The sequence below is a fragment of the Triturus cristatus genome, chromosome 4_2 (assembly GCF_964204655.1).
Source record: "Triturus cristatus chromosome 4_2, aTriCri1.1, whole genome shotgun sequence".
Classification (NCBI taxonomy): Eukaryota; Metazoa; Chordata; class Amphibia; order Caudata; family Salamandridae; genus Triturus; species Triturus cristatus.
In genome coordinates this window covers 969,703,141-969,730,232 of record NC_140586.1, presented here as the reverse complement: position 1 = coordinate 969,730,232, position 27,092 = coordinate 969,703,141, and the positions used below count along the sequence as shown (strand labels likewise).

Below are 27,092 nucleotides of genomic sequence, written 5' to 3'. Positions count from 1 at the left end.
ACTCGTCACAGCATCCACTCAGTCTGCCGGCCACATGCTTGACCCCATCTTCTCAGCGGGCACCCACGTCTCCTTCGACCACACCACTGAACTCCACTGGACCGACCACCGCTGCATCCACTTCACCTTCCGGAAATCCACCACACACCACCGCACCCAGCAGATGCCTCGCTGCAGCTAGGGCAAGATCACCGAGGACCAGCTAACCGCCGCCCTCGCCCAGAGCCCACCCGCTGACCCGACCGACCCCGACACCGCAGCCCGTAGCCTGAGACAATGGATCAACGACTGCGCCAACACAATCGCCCTGCTCAAGAAGCCACCCAACATCCACACCAGCAAGAGATCCAGCTGGTTATCCGAAGACCTCCAGGCCTCCAAGCGAACCTGCCGAAAACTAGAAAAAAACTGGACCCGCGAAAGAACACCAGAAAGCTCCACAGCCCACAGGAACACCACCCACCGACACCACCATCTCTTCAGATCCACCAAAAGGACCACCTTCAGAGACCGCCTAGACAACAACACACACAACAGCAAAGAGCTCTTCAGCATTATGAAGGAACTCTCCAACCCCAGCTATAACTCATCGCCGCCACCGATGACATCAGGATCAACAGAGAAACCGCTGACCTCATCCTCCTGGACCTGTCAGCAGCTTTCGACACTGCCTGGAATCCAAGAGAAGGCCCTGGACTGGACCACCTCCTTCCTCTCCGGTAGTACCCAGAGCGTCCGCCTCCCCCCTTCCGCTCCAAAGCCACCGAGATCATCTGCGACATACCCCAAGGCTCATCTCTCATCCCAATGTTGTTCAACGTCTACATGGCACAACTCGCCAACGTCGCCCGACAGCACGATCTAAACATCATCTCCTACGCCGACAACACCCAGCTGATCCTCTCGTTTACCAAGGACCCCCAGACCGCCAAAACCAACCTCCAAGAAGGAATGAAGGCCATGGCCGACTGGATGAGGAACAGCCGACTGAAACTGAACTCGGACAAGACAGAGGTCCTCATCCTCGGCTACACCCCCCTCGGCCTGGGATGACTCCTGGTGGCCAATGGCACTAGGAGCACCCCCTACACCCACCAACCATGCACGAAACCTAGGGATCATCCTCGACACCACACTCTCCATGACAAAGCCGGTCAACGCCATCTCCTCCTCCTGCTTCAACACCCTCTGCATGCTTTGCAGAATCTTCAAGTGGATCCCCACCGAAACTAGAAGGATGGTCACCCAGGTCCTCGTCAGCAGTAGACTGGACTATGGCAATGCACTCTATGCAGGAGTCCCGGCCAAACTCCTGAAACGACTCCGACGCATCCAGAACGCCTCCGCAAGCCTGATCCTCGACATCCCCCGCTGCAGCCACATCACAACCCTCCAGAAAGACCTGCACTGGCTCCCCATCAACAAGAGGATAACCTTCAAGCTCCTCACCCACGCACACAAGGCACTCCACGACACCGGACCAGCGTACCTCTAAAGACGACTCGGCCTCTACACCCCTGCCTGCCAGCTCCGCTCCACAGACCACACCCTCGCCACCGTCCCCTGCATTCGAAGAGTGACCGCCGGCAGCAGATGATTCTTCCACCTCGCCGCCAAGACGTGGAACACCCTCCCCATCCGGCTATGGCAGATAGTGCGCTTTACAAATGCTATGATTGATTGTTTGATTACTCTCACTATCATTGTAGATTCTGCACTCTCACTATAATTGCAGATGCTGCACGATCACAATCATTGTGGGATGCTGCACTCTTACATTGTGGGATGCTGCACTCTTGCTATCATTCTGGGATGCTGCACTCTCATATTGTGGGATGCCACACTCTTATTATCAATGTAGGATGCTGCACTCTCACAATGTGGGATGATGCACTCTTACTATCATTGTGTGATGTTGCACTCTCACATTGTGTGATGCTGCACTCTCACTATCATTGTGGGATGCTGCAGTCTTACTATCATTGTGGGATGCCACCCTCTCACATTGTGGGATGCTTCACCCTTATTATCATTGTGGGATGCTGTACTATTACTATCATTGTAGGATGCTGCACTCTCACATTGTGAGATGCTGCTCTCTTATTATCATTATGGGCTGCCGTACTCTCACTCTAATTGTGGGATGCTGCACTCTTAGTATCATTGTGGGACTCCACACTCTTAATATCTTTGTGGAATACCACACCCTCACATTGTAGGATGCTGCATTCTTACTATAACTCTGGGATGCCGCACTCTCACATTGTGAGATGCTGCATTATTAATATCATTGTGGCATGTCATACTCTTACTATCATTGTGGGATGTTGCACTCTCACATTGTTGGATGCTGCACTTTTAATATCTTTGCAGGATGCCACACTCTCACATTTGGAAAGCCACACTCTCACTATCATTGTGGGATGCCGTATTGATACTAGCATTGTGGGATGCAGCACTCTCACATTGTGGGATAACACACTCTTACTATCATTGTGGGATGCCTCACTCTTAATATCATTGTAGAATGCCACACTCTTTCTATCATTGTTGGATGCCACACTCTCACTATCATTGTGGATGACACAGTCAGACTATCATTTCAGATGCTGCACTCTCACTTACATTTTTAGATGCTGCACAATCACTATAATTTTGGGATGCCGCACTCTTACATTGTGATATGCTGCACTCTTGCTATCATTGTAGGATGCCACACTTCTAAAACCATTGTAGAATGCTGCAGTCTTCCTATCGTTAGTGGATGCCGCACTCTCAATATCATTGTGGATGCCACACTCTCACTATCATTTCGGATGCCGCACTCTCACTATCGTTGTGCGATGCTGCACTCTTAATTTCATTGTGAGACACCACACTCTCAATTTGTGGGATGCCGCCCTCTTACTATCATTGTGGGGTGCCACACTCTCACATTGTTGGATGCAATACTCTCAATATCATTGTGGGATGCTGCACTCACATTGTGTGATGGAGCACTCTTACTATCATTGTGGGATACTGCGTTATTCCTAACATTGTGGGATGGCGCACTCCCAATCAATCAATCAATCAATCAGGTGTTTGTTAAGCACAGCTACTCACCCGTAAGGGTCTCAAGGCACTGGGGTGGGGTGCAGGATCCAGTCCATCAAGGAGTGAATCTGTCAAAGTGCCAAGTTTTGAGATTTCTCGTGAAGGTAGGGTGCGATGTTGGCTTCCTAACTTTTGTGTATGGGTGAGAATCTTGAAGGTGATTCTAACCTCGATGGGGAGCCAGTGGCGTGTGCGCAGGTGCTGGGAGATATGGCATGTCCAGGATGATTTCAATGTTGCATGCGTGGTCCGTGGGGGTTAGGTGGGCTTCTGATGGCGGGGGGCCGCCAGGTGTCATTCCAGGCTTTGGGGTCTGGGCCCATGATGAGTACTTCTGTTTTGTCGGTGTTGAGTTGCAGGCAGCTGCTTTTCATCCTTTTGTCGAAAGCTTCCATTCCTTCTTGAAAGATGTGTTTGGCTGTGTTGGGTTTGTTAGATAGGGAGAGGATGAGTTGGGTGTCGTCTGCGTATTACACAATGTTGAGTCTGTGGGTTCTGACGATGGGGGTGAGCGAAACAATGTAGACGTTGAAGAGCATGGGGCTGAGGGAGGACCCCTGGGTGACTCAAAAAGTGGTTGGTGTAGGGTCCAAGAGGAAAGGAGGGAGTCTGACCCTCTGCGTTCTGCCTCAGAGGAAGGAGGGGATCCAGTCAAGGTCATTGTCCTGGATCCCTACGTCGTGAAGTCTGCGTGTTAGGGTGCGGTGGGAGACTGTGTCGCAGGCAGCTGAGAGGTTGAGGATGATGAGGGCTACTGTTTCTCCTCTGTCCAGTAGAGAGTGGATGTCGTCTGTTGAGGCGAGGAGGGCGGTTTCTGTGATGTATTTTTTTCTGAAGCCAGATTGGGAGGAATTGAGGATGTTGTGCTCTTCAATGAAGGTGGCAAGTTGGCTGTTGATAGCTTTCTCGATGACTTTCACTGGGAACTGGAACAGGTAGATGGGTCTGTAGCTTTTCATGTCAGTGGGGTCCACCAAGAGCTCCTTCAGGAGGGGGTTGATCTCGGCGTGTATTCAGTCGTCGGGGATGGAGGTGTTCACCGGGGAGTGGTTGATGGTGTGGCGGAGCATGGGTGAAATGGTGTCGGCGGCTCTGTTGAAGATGTGGTGGGGGCAGGTGTCTGTGGGGGCCCCGGAGTGGATTGACTTCATTGTCTTCATTGTGTCTTCGGTGGTGAGGGCTGTCCAATTGTCAATTGCTGGCTTCAGGGTGTCGGGGTGGCTGGTGAGGGTTCAGTGTGTTGGTTGCCTTCATCGAAATTGTCCTAAATGTTCTTGATTTTGTGGTGGAAGAATGTGCTGAATTTGTTGCAGAGGTTTTGTGAGGGAAGAAAGTCAGTAGACTCGCTGGTGGGTTGGGCAAACTCCTTAATGATGCTGAAGAGTTTCCCCTCCTGAGGCGGAAGCCGGGAGGTCTCCTGCTTTTCTTTCAATTTTAAACTAATTTTCGTGATTTTACTCGTTTTTCACCTGTGCTTGCTAATTGTATTTTCTAACCTGCAGCAGTGTGTAGAGACCCCCCAGCGCTCAGCAGCGCTTAAAAACTCTTTTTTCCCCCCTCCCTGCAGCTCCGGTCCCACCCTCGGCTGAGTGTTGATGCCGAGGGCTGGACACCGGTTTTGGCGGCCATCTTCGTTTGGGCTGGGTTGGGGAGGCCATAGACAAGGACTATAAAAGGCACCTGAGACTTGGAAAGCGGTAATATCAGACTCTGCACACACCTTTCCCCTCCTGAGGCGGAAGCCGGGAGGTCTCCTGCTTTTCTTTCAATTTTAAACTAATTTTCGTGATTTTACTCGTTTTTTCACCTGTGCTTGCTAATTGTATTTTCTAGCCTGCAGCAGTGTGTAGAGACCCCCCAGCGCTCAGCAGCGCTTAAAAACTCTTTTTTCCCCCCTCCCTGCAGCTCCGGTCCCACCCTCGGCTGAGTGTTGATGCCGAGGGCTGGACGCCGGTTTTGGCGGCCATCTTCGTTTGGGCTGGGTTGGGGAGGCCATAGACAAGGACTATAAAAACAGGCACTTACGGCTCCGCGCAGCGGACGCGACCAGCGGATGCCCCGGACCTGCGCCGGAGTCGTGCTAGAGTCCTGCCCGTCTGCGCCCGTCAGCGTCCCGGAAGCGTCTGGCGTGGCGGGTACCTCTGGCCACTATGCTCTCCTACTCCGCTCAGGAGCTATACTCTTTGCGTAACTGGAATGCGTCGTGTTACACGGTTTTTCCTGGCCGATATAAGGGTAAACATACGTGCCCTGCTTGCCATTGGCACCCTGTTCGCTCCTTCCCTTCCCCTATCCCTGCTAAGGAGTGTAGCATAAAACACCTTTGTTTACTCCTCAATACGAGGTCGTTGCACCGACACACTCAAGAGATTTTTGATCTCCTCTCAACGACCAGTCCTACCTGTCTGATGCTTACTGAAACATGGCTGAATGATTCCTCCCACCCGGACATTGTGGCAGCCATCCCCACGGACTATACCATCCATCGACAGGACAGAGACAAGGGTAGGGGAGGAGGAGTTGCCTTGGTTGTTAAAAAATCTTTTCCGTGCACGGTCACGCATACTCACACCATCGCAGGGGCGGACTCTTTAGCCTTTACCATCTCCCTATCGCCGCAACAAGCGCTGAAGGGTCTGATTGTTTACAGACCTCCGGGCCCAGTGGGATCCTTTCTTGATGATCTCCAGCAGGCCATGTCGATCCTTGTCCTTAGATCGGAGCTGTGCCTACTGGCGGGAGATTTTAATTTCCATATGGACGACCATAATGACCAGGACGCCATCAAATTGCTGGATATTGCTTCCACTTTAGGCCTTTCCCCCTATCTTTCTGGTCCGACCCACAACAAAGGCCACACACTCGATCAGGTGTTTTCCACCACACCTATCATGGCTGTAACTCTTCTGCCAGTCGTCTGGTCTGATCATTATCTTGCCCATTTTGAAATACCTTCTACTGTGACCTCTCCGGCCAGTGTCATGAGGCAGCAGGGCAGCAGCTATAGGGCATACCACCGGGTGACCCCAGACATGCTAACGCATGCCCTGGCAGATCACCCTGTTTCCTGTACTGGCGACCTGGAGAAAGATCTGGAGAGCCTACAATCCTGGCTTCTTGCCAGACTAAATGAGCTCGCTCCCTCACAGCCACCCAGATCTGCTGCCCGGCGGGTCTCTGCCCCCTGGTTTACGGAGGATTTAGCCCACGCTCGTAGGCAATGTAAAGCTGCTGAGCGGGCGTGGAGAGTCCAGTATGAGCCTGAAGCCAAACAACGCTATAAAATCATGATGAAGTCCTACCACGATCTTATCTTACAGGGCAAGAAATGTTACTTCGCTAAAAGGATTGAAGACGCAGCTAACTCCTGTAAGGAGATTTTTTCAATTGTACGTGAATTCACCAGCCCCCGGACAACCTCTACTCAGGGTGCCCCGGTGGAGACCTGGGCTAACACTATTGCCAATTTCTTCACCACCAAAATCAGGCTAATTCAGGATTCTTTCCCGTCGAGAGCGTTAGATGATTTATCTACGATGCCGACGGAGACAGTCTTCCTGTCTCCTCCTGGCCCAGCTTTGCTAGACTTTCCTCCCCTTCCGGTTGCCGCATCCTTAGCCTTGATGAGGAACCTTAAATCAGGCTCACCATTAGATCCGTGTCCAGCAAAATTCTTAGCGAAAATGGCAGATGTCATTAATCCCATAGCTAATCCTATCCTCAATTTATCCCTGAGTCAGGGTTTTCTGCCCCAGGCCTGGAAGCAAGCCATGGTCATCCCCCTGATCAAGAAGCCCAATCTTGATCCAGAGGCGCCTTCTAATTATAGGCCAATCTCGCTCCTTCCAGCACTGACCAAGATCCTGGAGAAACACGTGCACAGCGTGCTTTCTAACTTCCTGGAGTCTAATGAGTTACTTCATGAATCCCAATCGGGCTTTCGTTCCAACTTAAGCACCGAGACGGCGCTCCTGGAAGTCTCGGAGATCGTGAAGGAGGTGCTGGACACAGGAGGCAGGGTGATGTTAGTCATGTTAGACCTGTCGGCGGCGTTTGACACCGTCCCCCACGAGGATCTCCTCACTAGACTTCATAACATCGGTCTAGGGGGGACGGTGCTCAACTGGTTTCGTTCCTTTCTGGCCAACCGCCGGCAGACGGTCTGGGTCCCACCCGGGTCCGCCGAGATGCCGCCATTGGGAGTCGGAGTGCCTCAGGGCTCTGTACTGAGCCCCACTCTATTTAACATCCTTATGACCCCTCTGGCGACACTGGCGGAGTCCTACGGGGCCCGGATCGTCTCTTATGCTGACGACACCCAGCTTCTATTCACCTGTCGTAAGAGCGAAGAGTTCGATGGAGAAAGGATCTGCGAGTGCCTTGGGGCTGTCTTTAGCTGGTTTTCACACAACAGCCTCAAATGCAACTCGGACAAATCCGAAATACTATTCTTCGGATGCCCATCAGAACCAGATTGGCAGGGATGGTGGCCTGCTGACATGTTCCCTCCCACTCAGTCCTCTAAGTGGGCTAAGAACCTGGGGGTTAAAATTGACAACGAGCTCTCGCTCAAATCCCAGGTTTCCACTCTTACGGGAACATGCTTTGGGATACTCAGAATGTTGCGCAAGTTCTTTCCCCTTCTCTCGGAGGAACATCGGAGGATCACTGTTCAGGCACTCATAGGGTCCAGATTGGACTATGCAAATGTCCTATTTCTGGGTCTGCCTGAATACCTCCTCCAGCGTTTGCAGGTTACTCAGAACGCTGCTGCTCGTGCAATTTTTGGCCTGCACCGCCGCACCAGTGCCTCCAATCTCCTCGTATCCCTTCACTGGCTTCCGGTGCGGAAGAGGATACTTTTCAAGGCCATGACTCTCGCCCATAAGGCCTTGCATGGCAATGGTGCCAAATATCTTCAGAGGAGGCTGGACTTCTATCGACCTGTACGATCCCTCAGGTCAGAAGCTTTGGCTTTGGCTCGGGTGCCACGCATCAAAAGGGCTCGGCTAGGCGGCCGGTCCTTTAGCTTTCTTGCTCCGCAGCTATGGAATTCCTTACCGGTGTCCTTGCGAAACACCGCTAACCTGCTTGCCTTCAGAAAAGACTTAAAAACCTGGCTGTTCACTGGATAATCTGCCCCCTCTTTAGGCCCCTGCTTTTTTTTACTGTTATGTTTTCCAGCTCTTTCTTTGGTCTGGAGCACAAAAGCGCCGGGACACTCCTTTGGAGTAGCCGTTGCGCTATAAAAGTCCCATTTAACATAACATAACATAACATTTGCAGTTGTGCGTGTGTAGGGAGATTCTGTCTTCGATCGCTTTTTTCCTCATTTTTCTGATGAGTTGGTGGTGGGTGTTGGTGGCGGCTCTGAAGTTGTTGTGGGCTACTGTGGATTTGGTGTTCCTCCTGGCCTTTTCGAGGTGGCGGCATGTGCGTCTGGAGTCTCGAAGTTCGGTGGTATGTGTGGTGTTGTTCTTCTTGAGGGGGCTATGGTGTTGGTGCTGTCGGAGCTTCAGGGGGGCTATGGTGTTGGTGCTGTTGGGCTCTTAAAATTATTGTGGGATGCTGAACTCTGACTATAATTGTGGGATGCCGCACTCTTACTATCATTGTGGGATGCTGCACTCTCACATTGTGGGATGCCTAACTCCTACTATCATTGTGGGATGCTGCACTCTCACATTATGGGATGCCTAACTCCTACTATCATTGTGGGATGCTGCACTCTTACTATCATTGTGGGATGCTGCACTCTCAGTATCATTCTGAGATGCCACACTGTTTTTATCATTGTGGAGTGCTGCACTCTCAGTATCATTGTGAGTTGCCGCTCTCTTACTATTTAGTTACAATTCAACTGAGCTTGAATAGAATGCAAATATTATGACCTTTTACCTGCTGTTCCTGCTCTAATTATTACCCGAATGTTTACAATGAACCACAAAGGGACTGGGCTTATGTTTCTTGTGTTTGACATTTTTATTGATATATTCCCATTGTACATGTAGTGTTTTGACTGATGATTTGCAATGATTTTATATTAATTTTGCACAAATAAAGAACCTTGAAGCTTTAAGACAAACGTAAAATGTTGACACGTTACCTGATGTTGCCGCTGTTGCTTGATGTGTCTTCTGCACGTGTCTTTCTAGGTCCTGATGAGGTCCGGTTGGTTAACAGCACATCTGTCTGTTCTGGGAGAGTAGAGGTCAAACACAATGGAGTTTGGGGGACCGTGTGTGACGATTCCTGGGATCTGAATGATGCTTCAGTTGTCTGCAGACAGCTTGGATGTATTTCAGTGAAAGAATATGAGTACAATTCAACATTCGGAAAGAGTTCTCTACCTGTGGGGATGAGCAATGTTCAATGCACAGGAGATGAGGCTACTCTATGGAAGTGCCCACAACAAGGTGGGGAACACAATGCCTGTCCTACAGGAAGAGATGCTGGGGTGACCTGCACAGGTAAGGAATGGAATCCAAGTGAAATAAAGTTATCTTTGCTCAAAAACTGGAGTGAACGGACAGTACAAGAACATATCTTGGGCAAGATGCAGAGTGAAAGATTACAACAAACAATAGTCTGACTGTAATAACTACAGGTGTAAGTTCTAGCCTGGCTCTCCTCTAAGAAACTCACAGATTCTCACCCAACACATAGGCAACAGTCACCCTGATTCAGTGGCACTGACTCTCACTTCTGCACCAAATTATCAGAGCACTCACTTGCCAGCATCTACCCACAATCTGGCACCACTGAAGAGCATTCTGCACATGGCTGCTAGATTCTCCTGAGTACTGAGGGATCACTCCCAGATCTGTCTAGAATGATCGTTCCCCCACTTCTGAAAGTAAGTAACAAGTCACCTCTTTAAGGAACTTCTTGACTTGCAGAATGGACACCTCTTACAGTCTCAGCACTGGATTTTATCCCTGGAGTGACCCATTTACCTGTCCCCCACAGTAAACTGCACTTCCTCCCTTCATGTACAGTGCTCAGCAGCTGTGTAGCTAGGATTGCTCTCTATTGTTCCCCTACACACAGACATTGAGTCTGATACATGTCATGATTAACAATTATATTTATGTACACCAGAACAGTTTGTTTAGAGTGCTGTAATGCTACAATAATTAGCTCCGAAAAAAACACTAAGTCATGCATGTGGTAAACCAAACACAGTACACCAAACCAACACAGTAAACCAAACACAGTACACCAAACCAACACAGTAAACCAAACACAGTGCACCAAACCAACACGGTAAACCAAACACAGTACAACAAACCAACACAGTAAACCAAACACAATACACCAAACCAACACAGTACACCAAACACAGTGCACCAAACCAACACGGTAAACCAAACACAATACACCAAACCAACACAGTAAACCAAACACACTGCACCAAACCAACACAGTACACCAAACACAGTGTACCAAAGCAGCACAGTAAACCAAACACATTCACATAGTATTAGCCTGTGCTCAGCACTGAATCCCATTAAGTGGTCCTCAATTATGACAGTAAATGTTTCCTACAGCTCTCTGACTCAGGCGATAGAAACCTGGCTGAAAATGACACCTAAATGTTCTTTCAATATATCTGTGTCTAATAATGTTTGTTGTAAAAGGCCCCAGAGCATACATTATATGGTAAATAGTATGGTATATGTGTGTGTTTATAGGGAGATGCTAACATCATAGCTCACTGGAGTGAAAATGTGGGATTCCCTCCATTCCACGTGGGAGGGGAGGAAGGAGATTTGTTCCCGCATGATGTTAGGATGACCTCTCACACAATACCTTCCCACTGCAAGATTAGGGATCTGGTAATCTGAATGGATGGAATTGGATAAGGCTTCAATTCCAAAGTTCCTGCAGAAATTGTACACGATGGACCAATCAGATAATGCATCTCCTCGTTCCAATAAGGTGGATGCCAGTCTGGCAACCTTAACTGGAGGAACATCACTGAATCCTGGGGATCGATTTCCAACTGAGACTGCAAATAAGAAAGTAGTTTCAGCTTTGGGAAAGGTTTTTTCCCACCAAGAAATTGCCCTGATAGATGGCACCAATACTTTTATGTGGAGCAGTCCAGGGTTAGAGACTCTGATAAGTTATCAGAAGCCATTCATAAAGGTACGGACTGTGCAGAGTTATTGATGGCAACGGAACAACAATCACAATTTCACTTGACATAATCAAGACTAGAGCAAATGTCAGCTGAGTCTGTGGACTCAGTGTGAAGGAATTTACGAAAGTGAAAGTGGAAATTAGAAGCATCAGAAAACTGCTTTCATAAAGATTTCATTTGATAGCAAAATGCTATTTGGATCTCAGCTTGATAGCTTGATTACTAAGGTATTTAAAATCACAAGCATGTGCTTCCATACAAAACCAAAACAGAATTTGTCTTACCAGATGGCCTGGACCTACACATAATGATTTTCACTTAAGAGAAATTATTAACAAAATTCAAATTTAAGGAAGAAGTATCAGCCAAGAAAATCCTATACCAATGGTGAATACCCTAAGCAGATATGGAAAACTGTAAGAGGTCCTGATCACAATGGATCTTGCAGGATCTCTGTGGGAGCAAGGATCCAGAACTTTCTAATGATCTGGGAAGTAATCTGTGTCTGATCAATGGGTTCTGGGTGTAATCAGAGAGAGCTGTGCTATGGATTATGTGAAGTGGCCTCCAGACACATGATTGGTTGTAACCCACATCCAAGGAACAATATGAAAAGGAAAGCCCTTCTAGAAGGGGTACAGCCTTTACTAGACAAAGCTAGAGTAGTGCTGGTCTAAAAAAAAAGAGCCAGAAAAAGGATCTTGTTCAATGTTGCTCCTTGTCAATAATATTTTAGAGACTTTCAGACCAGTGCTAGACTGAAACTAGGCTTTCAGAGAAGTGCTAGACTTAAATTAGGCAAATACATGAGTAAGAACTACACGTTCTGCATGGTGACTCTGCAGCCAAGCATTTCTTTAGTGAACAAGGTTGATTTTCTTACATCAATAGATTTGCAAGATGCCTATCGACATGTTTCAATCAGACAATCTCACCAATGAGTTCTATGATTCACTATAGAAGATCAACACTTCTAGTTCAGAGTGCTCCATTTTCCTTTAGAATCCTCACCTAGAGTATTTGCAAAAGTGTTGGCACCTCTTGTCTGCATCTTCTATCAGGAGCAAGTTTATATACATCCATTTTTGGTCGACTGGTGAGTTTAAGCGGTATCAGAGGAACTAATCATTTGTCATACAGAAAAAGTGCTCAGGGTCTTACACGAACATATATTTCTAGTGAACAGGGAATAAACAAACGTATCCCCTTTACAGGATCCGTCCTTCAAAGGTGCCAGATTACAAATTGCTCTTGGTTCTGTTGGGTCATTGCCAGAATGGAGAATTCAATAGATCCACTCTCATGCATAAAGCCTGATGTTTCAAAATTCTCCATGAATAGTGTCTTGGATGAAATTTCAAGTAGATTTAGAAGTCACTCTATTTCTTGTGCCTTGGTCGAGATTCCTTCTTCATCAAATAATGAGATTCCTGCTGAACAATTGGTCTCCAGCTTCGCTAGATCCCAGAAAGAGAGTCACAATGAGCCATAAGATGAAGGCAGATCTTTCATGATGGTTGGTGAGCGAGAACATACAGAAAGGGGTCTGATTATCTCCCACTCCATCTCTGGTGTCACCACAGATACAAGTCTGACAGATTGGAGACCTTGGTTGGGTCTACAGCAAACGTTTCTGGACTCTAACACAAAGTCAAAAATCCTCCACCGAGTGGAAGGCATTAATGAGAACCTTGAACAGTTTCCCCAAATTCATTTGAGACAAGCATGTCCAGGGCTTTTATCAATAGATAGGGGGAACAGGATCCCTCTTGGTGAGAAAAATATTAGACAAGGTCTTTGCACGGGCACAGAATACAGTTTTCACTGTGCCTGTAATGTTCAGCGGATGCAACAACGGAGTTGAGACAGTACTACAAGCAGGGCCATTTCTACCATTAGGCAAGACTAGGCGGACGCCTAGGGCGGCAAAAGGGCTAGGGAGGCAGAAGGGGGATTTTTTTTTTTAATTTTAACCTACGAAAGTAAAGCTAAGCGGCTGCCCAGTCTTGCCTAATGGTAGAAACGGCCCAGGGAATAACCAAAAGCAAAACCCAGCGTGCGCGGTCAGGAGACAGAAATCACACGGTTTTGCACATAAAGCGACCAAAGACATTTGAAAATAACAGCATTGAGAGGCGGTTAAGAAAAATATCCGAAGAAAAGTAATGTGTCGGTCAGTTACAGGTGCCCGTGAAGATAAGAAACACATTTAAGAGCGCATGAGGACACACACGTTCGGAAAAAATGCACACCATTATGAATTACCTACAAAACACACAAGGACCAGTGTACTTAGCACAAATAACACCGCAAAAACAGGTTGTATGGTGAAGAAAACAGGGTTTACCGAAAACAAGATAGCGCAGGGATTCTCTGTACAAAACCGAACTCACGGACTACCAAAAACACACTCTGCACAGGGAACTGCGTGCATATACAACTATACACAAGCGGGCAGGGGAACTGTGCGTGTACCACAGACACCAGATAATAGGAAGCACAAAAGACCCAACAAAACAGCATGTATTAAACACACATCAGCAAATAAACAAACAAAACCGGGCAGAAGAAATCAAGTACGTAACACAAATACACAGAACTAAAAAACAACAGAACAAGGGCAACTGTGGGTACATCACAGACAGAAAACCTCACGGAAGCAGCCGGGGACAGAGAAGTGTGTGTATAACACAGATATCAGCAAAAATCAAAAAACCCGATGATGAGGGACTATCTCCACTATCATAAGCTAGCAAAAAACAACAGAACATTGGGAATTGTGCTTGTAGCACAAAGAACAGGACATGCCATGCACACAGTCGAAGGTGTGTGTGTGTGTAAACATGCATCTCAACACTGTAGCTACACAGAGAGGATGACCTCTCTAGAGCCACAAAGGGAGAGAGAGGGGTTCTGGGTAGAGTACAAACTCCCGAGTTAGAGTTAAACTAATTATCACTATGAGTATCCCACTGCTCGTCCTGCAACAATTCACTGCAGAGTTTAATGAGGAGAGAGGACCCGGGAGAAGAGAGGAGGTGATAAGACTGGGGAGTTCAGAGAGGAGAGGTGCAGAGGAGGACCAAAGGGGGAGAGAGGTGCAGAGGAACAACTGCAAACTGAGGCGTGAGAAGAGCTGAGGGAAACGTGCAGAAAGAGACGCGAGGGGTGAAGAGAAAGACCCTCGGGAGGAGAGGTGCACGAGGACTGGCACAATAGGGAGGGGTATTAAGGACTGGCACTGAGAATTGGTACTCACCGAGGCTCTCTCAGGACTGATGCGGAACAATTGATCATTGAAGACAGTGTTGAGTGAGGGGTACAGAGGACAGGTACTGACCAAGTGGCCCTGAATACTGTGTTCACTGAGGGGTATTGAGGACACGTACTGACAGTGACTTTGAAAACTGTGTTCATCGAGTGGTACTGAGGACGGGTACTGGCCAAGTGAGCCCCGATGTCTGTGTTCACTGATGGGTACTGAGGACAGGTACTGGGTGAGTGAGCAATGCAAGTTACTATTTTTGTTGTTTCTGGTTTTGAAAACGAGGTGCTCTTGAAGCCTCGATGGTATTTAAACACAAGGCTCTATTGGGCATCCGTGTACATAGTTCTGTGAGTGTTTGGCTACCATAATGGTCTGGCCTGGGCCTTTCGTTGAGTAGAAGGGTTTGGCAGTAGAGGGTGTGCCTCTCTAGCCTGGATAACAGGGGGAGAGAGTGATGGTAGTAAAAGGGAGGGGGCGGCATTTTTCAATTCTCGCCTAGGGCGGCAAAACACCTAGAAACGGCCCTGACTACAAGCCCCAGTAAGTCTTTTGAGGAGGGAGGAATTCAGCTCTATCTGAGTGCTACTTAACTGGCACAGTTTCTTCGTGGTGTAAGACACAACAACAAAGATGGGGCAGCACGACAAGCCCCAATAAGCCCTGCGAAGAGGCAGGGTAAGGAATTCAGTGTCAATCTGGCATTACTTAACTGGCACAGTTTCACAGTGGCACGGAATGTATGCGGGACATACCATAACATCACATAACATGTGTATTTGCAAAGAGCACGTTCACCGCTATGGGTATCTTGGCGCTGAATAACAGATGTTTGTTGTTACCCAACTCAATGGTACTCTTTTTATTGACCTCAGATGGATGAAAGGCTGAGTGGACCCACTGGGATTTGAACCTGTGACCATGAGGTCGAACACAGGCCCCTGCAGTAGACACCTTAGTCCACTGAGCCACCTGACCCGGGACATGCTCAAGCATGCGCCCTTCCAAGATCGGGCCGAGGCAGACCCATCTTCAACAGTCATCAGCCTGAAGAGGCCAGGTCAGGTTCCCCACCTTGGTGGGAAGTAGTAGGTGCCTTCAGTTGTTTTTGGTATATCTTTGGATCACTCTTCATCAAGAGCATTGAGGAGAAGTGCAATAGTGGACTTTGTGCATTGTCTCGACTACACTTTCTAGCTTGCTATCTCTTCTTAAGTAAGGTCTGGGACAAGCTATAAGTCTAAGACTGATCAGTTTGCATTTGAAGTAGACATGGGAAACAATGGACTCAGATTTTGTACATGTTTATAAAAGCCATAGAAGACTTTTGTCAGGTCATTTATGCCCGATCGTTGGCCTATTCCTTCTTTGGGATTCTGGGGAGCCTACAACCTCGAACCATCTTTGGATTGCTGCCCTTAATTCTGAGGCTTTGATTAATTCTATTTTATCTCATGGGGAAGAGGAAAGTGGAGGTAATTAATGTGACTGATAGGAGCTCCAGAACTAGCAGCACCATGTTATCTTTTTTAGATAATGCGGCGGGTGCTTTCTTGTGTTGCAAAACAGTTGATACAAACCTGCCAGGAGACAGATCTGACATTGGAAGAAAGGGGTCGCACGTTTTTGGACGTTAATTTACAGGAATTTTCCAATAATTTTCCAATGTCAGGAATCACAGGTTACAGCTTCTCCCTCTCATACACAAGTTCATGTTCCAATTTTAAAACAGACGGGAGGGTGTGAGGGGGTGGGCCTAAAAATAAAAAGGGGCCCTCTCCTTATAATCCAGCAGTTGGTAATAAAACTAACAGAGGTCTTAAAAGGGGTCAATTGACAGGTACACGAGAGAACTATCTGATACAGGACTTTCTCCATAATATGGAAACTGAAATGTCTTCCATATTTGAGACACTTATTCAAAGAATGGTCAAAGTGGAGGAAATGGTGGGGGCCTTGGGGAAATTTGTGGGGTCTCTACAGGAGCAGTCTGATAATAAGCAACATTTCCGTTCCGTTAGCTTACCCCTGTTTATTTGATGTTCCTTCTAACAAGGTTGTTTTTAATGGCTCTCGTGCACCCCCAATATTTAAGTTCACACTGGGGATGGGCATTCCAGGTAATACCATGTCTAACACCACTAGCTCTTTACTGTCCTCACAGCCCACTCAATCAATACTGAAGGGGGACCTCAACTTGGGGTCATGGGAAAGTTTGCTCTGGGTACTTTAGGTAAAGCCTCAGAGTCTTAGGGCCAAAGGAGAGACCAATAAGCTTCAACTGGGCCTCTGTGGGGTTCTACATCCTCAGATGTTATTCCAAAAGTTCTCCCAACCTGTACCCTGCATGTTTAATTCTGACCAATGTAACACCCCTAAAGGTACATGACCAGGACAGTTTCCAGCAGCTTAAACACAAAATTGTTTACTGGCTCACATTTGAGGGTTTCTGTTAGTGACAATCAGTCACTATTTGCTAAATTATAATTGCCCGAAGAGTGAGGTGGATTGGGGATGCCCTGTCTTGGGGATTGTATAGTTGACAGTTTTCATAATGTTTTGTGGGCTGGCCTTAAACTAACAGTATTTTAGTGCTCCCACTGGGATTTTTTTAAATTCCTATGTACCTGGGGAAAACTGACAGAAGGCTCCATGTCAGGGAGACAGGGGGTGTTGGTTCGTAACAATGCCCCGAATCATGGGTCTAATTGTGTTTTTAGTAATCACTATTAACTGTTGAGTGGACTTAATGACAAAGAACGACTGGAGCTTAATACCAATAGAAATGACCCCACTAGAGTCACAATTTCCCACAGGGGGTTTCAGGTATTAAGTTGGCATATTGCTGTGTAGAAGAGAAATTTGGGGACCCTGATTGGTCCCTGATTGTGCTCCAGAACCGAGGCACAAGAAAACAGGAAAACAAATGCGAAAAATAAGAAAAGGGGGCAGGGTAGAAACACCTTGACCCCCTAGCTTCATGTTTTTGATATTATTAGTCTTCAGGGGGCTGTGGGACACATCGGGGAGTTTGTATCTAGATGGTTTTGCTACTCGTGTTGTGAATGCCGTCCCATCCTCTAGTCGGAGAGTAAGGGAAGGTCTTGCTACATTTATCTAATTGAATCTGAACTGTAAAATGGAACTGGTTACTACACATTCTCCCCATCTTCTTGGTGTCTTTCTCACTTTTGAGAACTAATTTAGGATTGTATGTGTTAATGTATATAACTCTATTCATGGCAAAGAGTCCTGTGATGAGTTGTCGGTTCTGGGAGAGTTTTTAAAAAACTTTTATACTCCTTGTCCTCCTCAGCAAACAGCTTTGATGATTCTGGGTGATTTTAATCTTCATCCCTGCCGGGATTGTTATTCAAATGCCTGATTCGGTCAGGATGCTGAGAATATTAACCAAGTTCACCCTAAACCTAATGTACAGGGAGACTTGATGAGTGACCTGGCACAAGATCATAACTTGGTTAACCTTTTGAGCACAAAAGTATTGAACTCCAGAAACAGAGTCCCAACTTATAAAGGTGCCGGTACAGGGTCTTTCATTGATGACATCTACATATCAGCAAGTTTGCATGTTTCATTGATTAGTTTTCTAGAGTATTAGAACACCTTTAGTGATCATAATACCCTCTCTGCCAGCTTTGATTGGGACAAGAAGCAGATGGGTACTATTTTATCCTTAGCAGTTCCAGCCCGCCTGAGAGATCAAGGCTGGACTAAAACGGGACACAATTATTCAAAAGGCTTTTAAGGGTGAGCTGACTACCTCTGTCAATCTGATTTACAAATTTTCTTGGATGAAGAAGACTTCCTAATATATATATATATATATATATATATATATTTATATATATATATATATATATATATATATATATATATATATATATCACCTACTGGCGGTCTCTAGTAGGTAGTTATAGTTAGGACCTTGTTGCTATTCAAAAAGTGTTTTTTCTTTTCCCAAGAGCTTTGGCGCCGGTTGACGAATCTTCGTGAAATTTTCAAATCATTGGGCCCACTCCGGTTAGCTCCTTTTTTTCCTAGTTTTGGGGTGATTCGCCAAGCGGGGGCCGAGAAAAAAGAGGGGACCCAAAACGCATTTTCTCCAAGTTATTTCCCTTATTAAACTTTAGACACGACTACAGCCCGAACTGCTGAACAGAATTACACCAAATTTGGCAAAAAGGCAGCCCTGGGTTCAGAAAGAGACATTTTTTGTTTTTAGATGGTGTGAATCCGTTCAGTAGTTGGTGAGAAATTAAAAAAATAAGAGTCAAAAAATCAATTTCCCATAGGAAAGTTTATGCAAGGATACAGCCGAAACTACTGAACGGATTTACCCCAAAGTTTAGCAAAAAGGTACTGCTTGGCTCAGAAAGCGACCTTTTTAAACATGGTGTAAATCCGTTTAGTAGTTGCTGAGAAAATCAAAAATAAAAGTTTTGATATTTAGAGGCGTGGAGGATCCACGCAACCTCCGGATCACAAGCTGCATTCTAATTGGCTGTCAACACTTCAAACCAGGAAGTGTTGGCAGCCATCTTGTGCCTCGGTAGAACCGAGGCACAAGAAAACAGGACAACAAATGTGAAAAACAAGAAAAGGGGGCAGGGTAGAAACATCCTGACCCCCTAGGCCTGCTTAGGGGGTCCCACAAGGAACCCCATGGCCCAAAAAAGCATTTTATTTTTAAAAAATCACGAGATGTGCGGAGGATTTCGTATCCAGCCGCGAAAATAACAAAAACGAAGCACGGGCTCCCGCGCTTCGTTATTAATTAGCCTCCGAATGGGCCAAGTCCGGGGGCATTTCTAAAATATATTGGCGAGTTATAAGTTGGGGAATTAATTCCCCTTGAATACTGCGGGTCACGGGGAGCCAACTAGCCCACCAGGTACCTCCAGTATGCGCCAGGGAGCTGCGTTGCAGAGAGGTGTTCAGAGGCCATGCCCCTTTTTACACCTTTCTGCAACGCAGCTCTGTGGTGCTTACTGGAGGTACCTCATGGGATAGATGGACTCCAGGGACTCTCAGGATTCAAGGGGACTTTATCCCCCAACTCAAAATGCACCACGGGGTGCGTTTGCACAGTGGTGAAGGGAGGGGGCGGGGCCTGAGGTGACATGTGTGCAAACACACCCTGTGGCGCATTTTAAGTTGGGGAATTAATTCCTTTCCAATCCGGAGGATCCCTGGGGGCCAACTAGCCCACCACTTACCTCCAGTAAGCGCCACTGCGCTGCGTTGCAGAGAGGTGGCCCAGGCCATGCCCCTTTTTACTCCACTCTACAACGCAGCTCTGTGGCGCTTACTGGAGGGAAGTGGTGGGCTAGTTGGCCCCCGGGTACCCTCAGTACTCAAGGGGACTTAATCCCCCAATTTACAATGCACCAGGGAGTGCGTTTGCACAGTGATGCAGGGAGGAGGCGTGGTCTGATGTCACAAGTGTGGAAACGCGCTCTGTGGCATGTTTTAAGTTGGGGAATTAAGTCCCCTTAAATCCTGAGGGTCCCTGGGGGCCAACTAACCCACCAGGTATGTCCAGTATTGCAGAGAGGTGTAAAATGGGGCATGGCCTCGGACCACCTCTCTGCAAAGCAGCTCTGTGGTGCTTACTGGAGATACATGGTGGGCTAGTTGGACCCTGGGACTTTCAGGATTCAAGGGGACTTAATCCCCCAACTTAAAACGTGCCACAGGGTGCCTTTGCACAGTGGTGAAGGGAGGGGGCGGGGCCTGAGGTGACATGTGTGCAAACACGCCCAGTGGCGCACTTTAAGTTGGGGAATTAATTCCCCTTCAATCCTGAGGGCCCCTGGTGGCCAACTAGCCCATCAGGTGCTTCCAGTAACCGCCACTGCGCTGCATTGCAGAAAGGTGGTCCAGGCCATGCCCCTTTTTACACCTCTTTGCAATGCAGGACTGTGGTGCTTACTGGAGGTACCTGGTGGGCTAGTTGGACCCCAGGGACCCTCAGGATTCTTTCTGCACATCTCTTCTTCTTCCTGCACTTTTCTTCGTCTTTGTGGACTTCTGTTGCTTCTTTCTGCATTTCTTTTTTTTTCTTTCTGTGCGTTTTTTCTTCTTTCATCACATGTGCTACCTCTGTAGGCATAGTTAGAAACTAGCATTTAAAAAAACCTTTGAAATTCACTGAAAGAAAACATAGGTTTCAGGCACATTATAGTTAGAAATTAGCATTTAAAAATCCTTAGAAATTCACTTAAAAAACCATAGGTTTCAGGCACGTTACAGTTAGAAATTAGCATTTAAAAAACCTTTGAAATTCACTGAAAAAACCATAGAGAATATACTTTTATTTAATTTTATAAAAAACCATAAAAGGGTGGAAAAACCACCATAAATAAAAAACTTTCAAGGATATCCATTGTGATTATTATAAAAAGTTTAAAAAGTTAACATGTAAGCAGAACTTTCAATGGTTGCAAACCAGGTATTCTAGTGCTGCGCAAGTTGGTTAACGGGTTCTGTTTTGGCCAAATCTCTTGCTGCATTTTTAAAAAAGTTGATGGCTCTGCAGGACAATGGAATGGATGAGCCAGTGAGACAGTAAATCACTGCTGCTCTACAAGTTCTTATTTGTTCCTTCCTAAAGATCTCCCGAAGCTCCTTTTTGTGCATTTGTGCCAAGGCGGGGCAGATGCATAGTAGATGCAGTAAGGACTCATCCCAAGTTCCACACAGGCGATATTCCTTTGATTGCCATACGTGTTTCCATTTTGGGGTCAGGTCCTTTGATGGGTATGACCCTAGCCTTAGTAAAGTAAAAAAGTGTTTTTTCTGGTCCAAAAAGTGATCCAGCAGGTAGGGTTGGGGCTGCAGCCTGTGGTATGACTTGATCACGGCCCAGGCATGTTTGTTTTTTGCTAAGGCAATTTTGTCTAGTAATATGGAATGCCATTTTATGGCTTTGTTGACCAATGGTTTAAAACAAGAATAGGTGGGTGATGTAAGCCATGCCTCCTCTAGCTTCAATGCTGAGAGGGAGGCCCTCAGAGCTTCGAAAATTGATTTTTTGAAGCTAGCTTGCTTTTCAATTTCCGCCCAACAATAATGCGCGAGTGTGTTTTCCTCTGCGTCCCGCATCCTCCAATAGTACTTGGCTAGTATGCCTTGTTTGTCAGGGATCTGATTTTTTAAACCATACTCGAGTCGAATTTGGGCTTGTGGAATGTGGCGGGGGATTGCAAACAGTTTCTTAAAAAGGATTGACTGTTCCAAATTCAGGCCTATAGCATCCTTACCATTCAAGATTTCTGTGCCATATGAGATGGAAGGCAAGAATTTTGCTGCTATAACCTTTAATAGGTGCCCAGTGGAGCCGCCTGCAAGTTTGTTTTTTAAAGTTTTAAAGGCAAACTGCAGCTGTTTAGAAATTGTATGGCTTTGGGACATGTGAGTATTAAAAATAAGTTTGCGATCAATTTGGAAAGCCAAGGTATTTGTATGAATCCACCTCGGTCAGAGGTCGTTTATCCAAAATCCAGGTGAATTTGCAGTCAGCTTTATGATGTTTGGTGAAGCTCATCACCTTAGTTTTTTTATGATTGATGGTCAGTTGGACCGAGGTGGTATAGGTTCCGAGTTCTGTAAGTAATCGTTGCAATGCAATTGGTGTTTGCGCCAGTAAAACAATGTCATCCGTGTATTGAAGGCTGGATATGGGTGTTGTGCCAAGTTTCGGGGGATCACATTTGATAGACCGTAGGTGCTCGTCCAAGTCAGCGGTATAAATGTTAAAAAGGCACGGTGCCAACACGCACCCTTGTTTTAACCCGTTGAGTGTGTGGATCTTCCTGGTAATGCTAAGTCCGTCTCCTGACCAAATCTGGACCCACGTTTCGGAGTACAGATTGGTTATAGCCTCCAGCAGCTTAGCTGGGACGCCCCAGTTGCGCATTTCTGTCCATAACCTGGCTCTTGAGACCTTATCAAAGGCCGCTTTAAGGTCGATGAAACATACATGGAGTGGCCTTGAGGTACAAAGGGCTTGATTGGCCATGAGTGTTACAGGGGAAATATTCGTCAAGGTGCCCATCCCAGCCCTAAATCCAGTTTGTGTTGGGGAAATAAGGTTTGTTCTTGCCACCCAGTCCTCTAGATCTACCAACAGGTTTGATGCGCAAATTTTAGCCTTCACATCAATTAACGCGATCAGTCTGTAGTTTGCAGGATCGGAACGAGAACCCGATTTGTATATTGGGCTTAGAATACTTCCCCTCCAAGAGTCAGGGATCATATTAAAAGTTAGAATGTCCGAAAAAAGAGGGGACAAATAATCTGCCCAGAATGGTGGATTGTGCCGAAACAAGGCATTTGGGAGGCCATTAGGCCCAGGGGCACCCTCAGATATATTTTTTTTTTATTGTTTTCAGTACTTGTTCTTTAAGAATCCATAAAGGAGAGTCTGAATCAGAGGGGAAGTCGTATTTCGTTGAATCTCCAGTGGTGACTCTGTTACTGAGTTGGGAGCCACAATCAGCAGTGCCTGGGGAGAAGATTTCATTATATAATGATTCGATGTGGGCTCTCCATGTGTCCTCCATGATGTCCGAATTGTGGTGGCGGTTCCTGCCGTTAGTTAACTGGTTGATGATTTCCCAGAAAAGCTTGGAGTCTCTTTGTTTGCAAGAGTAGTGGAGTTTCGCCCAAAGATGTTCCTGGAATACTTTCTTGGCCACCATGATATCTTTTTTAAGGTCTTTTTTGGCTTTGGAGATTAAGAGCAATTGATCTTTAGTAGGAGGTGAGCCCTGTGTTCTTAGTTTTTATAAGTTTTTGTTCATTTGTTGTTTTTGAATTCTCAGGCTTTTGGTGAACCATGCTGCCCCCAATGGTTTGCATGCTTTTTTGCCAATAGCCAATTTGGACTAATTTTGGTTTAGTTCATTGATGAATGTCTCCCAGGCCCGGATGCTGGATGGTTCGAGATTACATTTCTCCAAAATGCTAATGCATGTTGCCATGAAGTCACTTATGTTATCCTTTTTCCAGATAAGGCGTTTGAGATTGTAGCATTGGAGTTCTTGAGACTTTGCGTTAGTGAGAGTTGAGTTTGTATTATTACTTAGGAGTATGAAGGATTGCAGTTGATGGTCACTCTCTACTCTATCCAAAATTTTGAAGTTTTTGATTCGGGAAGCTTGATTATGATCTATAAAAGAGTAGTCAATAGTTGAAGCTGACTTTTGAGTGACCCTTGTATATGCCACTGGGGTATCAGTTGGACAGTGCCCGTTAAGCATACGCAGGGAAAGATCATGCAAGTGAGCTGCGCATTGCTTGCCAAGGGTGTCGTGTCGAATTTTGGCCAGAGTGACCCGCCTACTGCAATAAAGACATGTTGAAGTCCCCTGACAGAATGATGTTAGCGTCGGGGTAAGCAAGTTTTAGAGTGGCAAGTGAGGCAAATAAGTGGTCGATACTTGCCCGTTTTTGTTTGGACGCAGGATGAATGTAAATATTTATAATCAGTAAACTATTGAAAGGCGGAGTGTCAAGTTTGACACATAACAGCCAGGGGGAATCAAGGTCTATGGGAACGGCGAGTCCAGAAATGTCGGTTGAAATGAAGGTGGAGAGGCCCTCTTTTGCTCTCCCTTGATTGGACCCCTTAGTGGCCAGATTCTGAAATTTGTGTAACCTACTAGGGGAGTAGATTTTATTAACCAGGTTTCCTGGAAGAGGAGTATTTTGTATTGTTTTATGAACTCCATGAAGTCAGGGTCTTCTAATTTCGTCCCAAGGCCGAACACGTTCCAGGAGCAGATTTGGTAGCCTTTAGGTGAATTTGTGGCGACTTGTGGATTTTTTCATGCCCTGGTTTGGGAGATTCCAGGCTTATTAAAGTGCCGGAGTCCGATGGGCTGACTGGCTTCAGGTTGAACAAAGGTGATTGTGATTGTCCTAACCGTGGAGTCTATGCCAGGAAAAAGACTTCGGTTATCCGGGCCTTTGGCACCTTTTAACAGGCCCGCTGGTTGATTTGGCATGTGTAACTGGGGTAACGTGGGGGGTCGATCTTTTTTGACTCAATACCCCATTTTCCAAATGAAACCCTCTGCTGCCAGATTTGCTCAGTGACGAGGGAGTCAATGAACGTGGCGGTTGTTGATTCTTGGAGTTCCACTGAATGCTGATTCTGGTAGAACCCTATGCTTTTAATGTCCCTGGAGTTAATGTGGCTCAGAGTGGGCAGAGCCTTGAATAACTTCAACAGAACACTTCTGTTAAGGAAGTCATGGTTGCCCCTTGAGACGTAGTGGGGGATAAAGTCCAATTTGTTGTTTTCTGGGAAGATCTCGGACTGCGGCGCGTGTTCAGAGCCGTGTTCCATTTTGGGTGCTCCCTCAGTAGGCCCAGGAAGCATCAAAGGCAGATACTGGAAGACATTAGTATTGTCTAGTGTCGGAGTTTTATTGGCCTTTGTATTTGTGATGACGTTACGTCCCGCACTCGGCTTATGCTTTTTTTTTTTCAATTTTAGCTGAGTTACTACAATCTTTCCGGCCATTGTCTACTAGCGTATTTTCCACACTGGGGCTCGTTATAGTTGCATGGTACAGTTCAGTCCTGGGCAAAAATACAGAGTTTGCTGTTAGTTTTGGCGAGGTATTAAGATGTTGCTTCTCTTTCTTAGTTGGTAGTTTAAATAAACTGTGTAGATTGTCTGGCAGCGTTTGTTTGATATCAGTGTAATTTGGGCTGCTTGGAGTAATGGCAGAATCAAATGGGGCGATTAGAGATTCCTTGTTGCTTGTTGCTACCGAAGTATATGGGACCTCATCGTTGGTATTTTGTTTCCTTCCCTCTTCTGGTGGAACGGTAATTACGTTGGTTGAATGACTTGATTGTTTGCTTTTTCTTGTTTTTCTAAGGCATTTTTTCTCCCGCTTAGTTAGTGGCTTAGTTGGTTTAATCGGCTTTCCTGGAGAATGATGGTGATTATCGGAGAATTGAGAGGTCGAGGTATTAGAGTTATCATAAGCAAGTGCGGCCAGAGGTGCTGGTGTATTTACTAAAATTGGCGACGAAGATGGGCCCGTGCAGCCGATTAGATGTCCTTCCATGGCCTGGAACATGCCATATCCTTTACCAGTAAATCCTTATCAACTTGCCCTGCCTTGGGAGAATTGTTCGAGAGGGCTTCCTTGGTGGTGCCCAAGACGTCTGTTAGTAAGATTGGGACTGCTGCAAGTTTGTCGATAATTTGAGTGCAGTGACAGTGGCGCAATTGATAGGTGGTCTCTTGATCTCGCTGAACCTTAGTGATCATCTCGTTGAAGCTATGTATTTTTTGTTCAATCCCCTGGACATGAATGGCTAAAATGTTTAAAAGATCTACTTGGGTGTCAAGCTTATTGGCGTGGAGGGTCATAGCTTTGCTAATTGTGTCCAGGGTGTTGAGCAGGAGTGGCCAGACGGAAGGTGTTGGAGAACAGCTGATTTCTTCGTTGGGAGCTTGAACATGGTAATCCATGTTACTGGAGGAGGCTGAAAGCCGGTTGCTCTGACACTGGCGTCTGGGTGGCGTGCAAGATGGGCCCCTTGTACTTATGCACTTGAATTGAAAAAGTGACGGAGCAGGGGTGGATCTGTGAGTGTTGGGCTGAAAAAACGACTCCTCCAGTGATTCAAACTGGCTGGGATGTTGGAGTTTGTTATGTACAACTTTCCGCTGATATAATGATTGTACTGGCCTGTCTCTGCTATTTGTATTGCGATTGTTAGGCTCATTCGCTTCAAAGTGGCAACCGCCAGATAGCATAATAAGGTTGCCAAAAGGACTCATGGTGTTTGAAGTCGATTGAAGATTGATAGCGCCGTCGTTGAGGCTTTTGAGGTCTTGAGAGCCTAATAAGAGTGACGGTGAGAGTGATGACTTCAGGCAAGAGGATACTGAGAAAGACTTGGACTGAATATGATGGTGAATCTGTGCCTCGGTCACGACGGGTGTTGGTTTTAGGTGCAGATCCAAAAAGTGAAGTGCGTTAGAAGATAGAGTTTGAAGACTTGGGACTACAGTGGTTGTATTAGGTGTTGCTTTCCAGCTACTCCTGTCGTCCTCGCTCCTTATGGTTGTTCCATCCCATAAGGAACCCATGGGGGCCCCGCTTGTGAAGGCTATAGTAGGTTGGATTAATTTATTACAATGCGAAGTCTTAGGGTTTTTATAGTGTAGATTTTCCGGGGTGATTTTAGTGGTGGCTTTTAGAAAGTCAGTAATCAGAGCTCGTTTTTTACTGTTTTAGCCTAAGTGGGACCTTGTTTGGGTCATGCGAGGAGCTGTGATATCTCTTTTCTGCTCAGCGTCCGAGGCTGGTACTGTATGTTTATTCGGAGTCGCTGTTAACACAACACTTGACTCAAGATGGATTGCACTCGCAGGGACTTTAGGGGGTTTCGAGGGTGCAGGCTCGCATTAGAAGTCTGGGTCTCTGCCACTTAGTGGATCGAATTCAGACGACGGCCTACTAAGGAGGGCTGCTGTAAAAACAGTGGATTCCTCCTTGGCTTTGTGCTTTGATTTGGGTGGAGGCGCTCCTC

At 46.5% G+C, this 27,092-nt stretch overlaps 1 protein-coding gene across 1 annotated transcript in view; it reads left to right on the top strand.

Moving 5' to 3' along the window:
• LOC146839176 (CD5 antigen-like) overlaps window positions 1-27,092 on the top strand; it is a 612,478-nt gene that overhangs the window by 353,459 nt on the left and 231,927 nt on the right. The window contains exon 4 of the mRNA XM_085603205.1: window positions 9,252-9,566. Coding sequence (XP_085459331.1) covers window positions 9,252-9,566 — 315 coding nt within the window. The remainder of the gene's footprint in view (window positions 1-9,251; window positions 9,567-27,092) is intronic.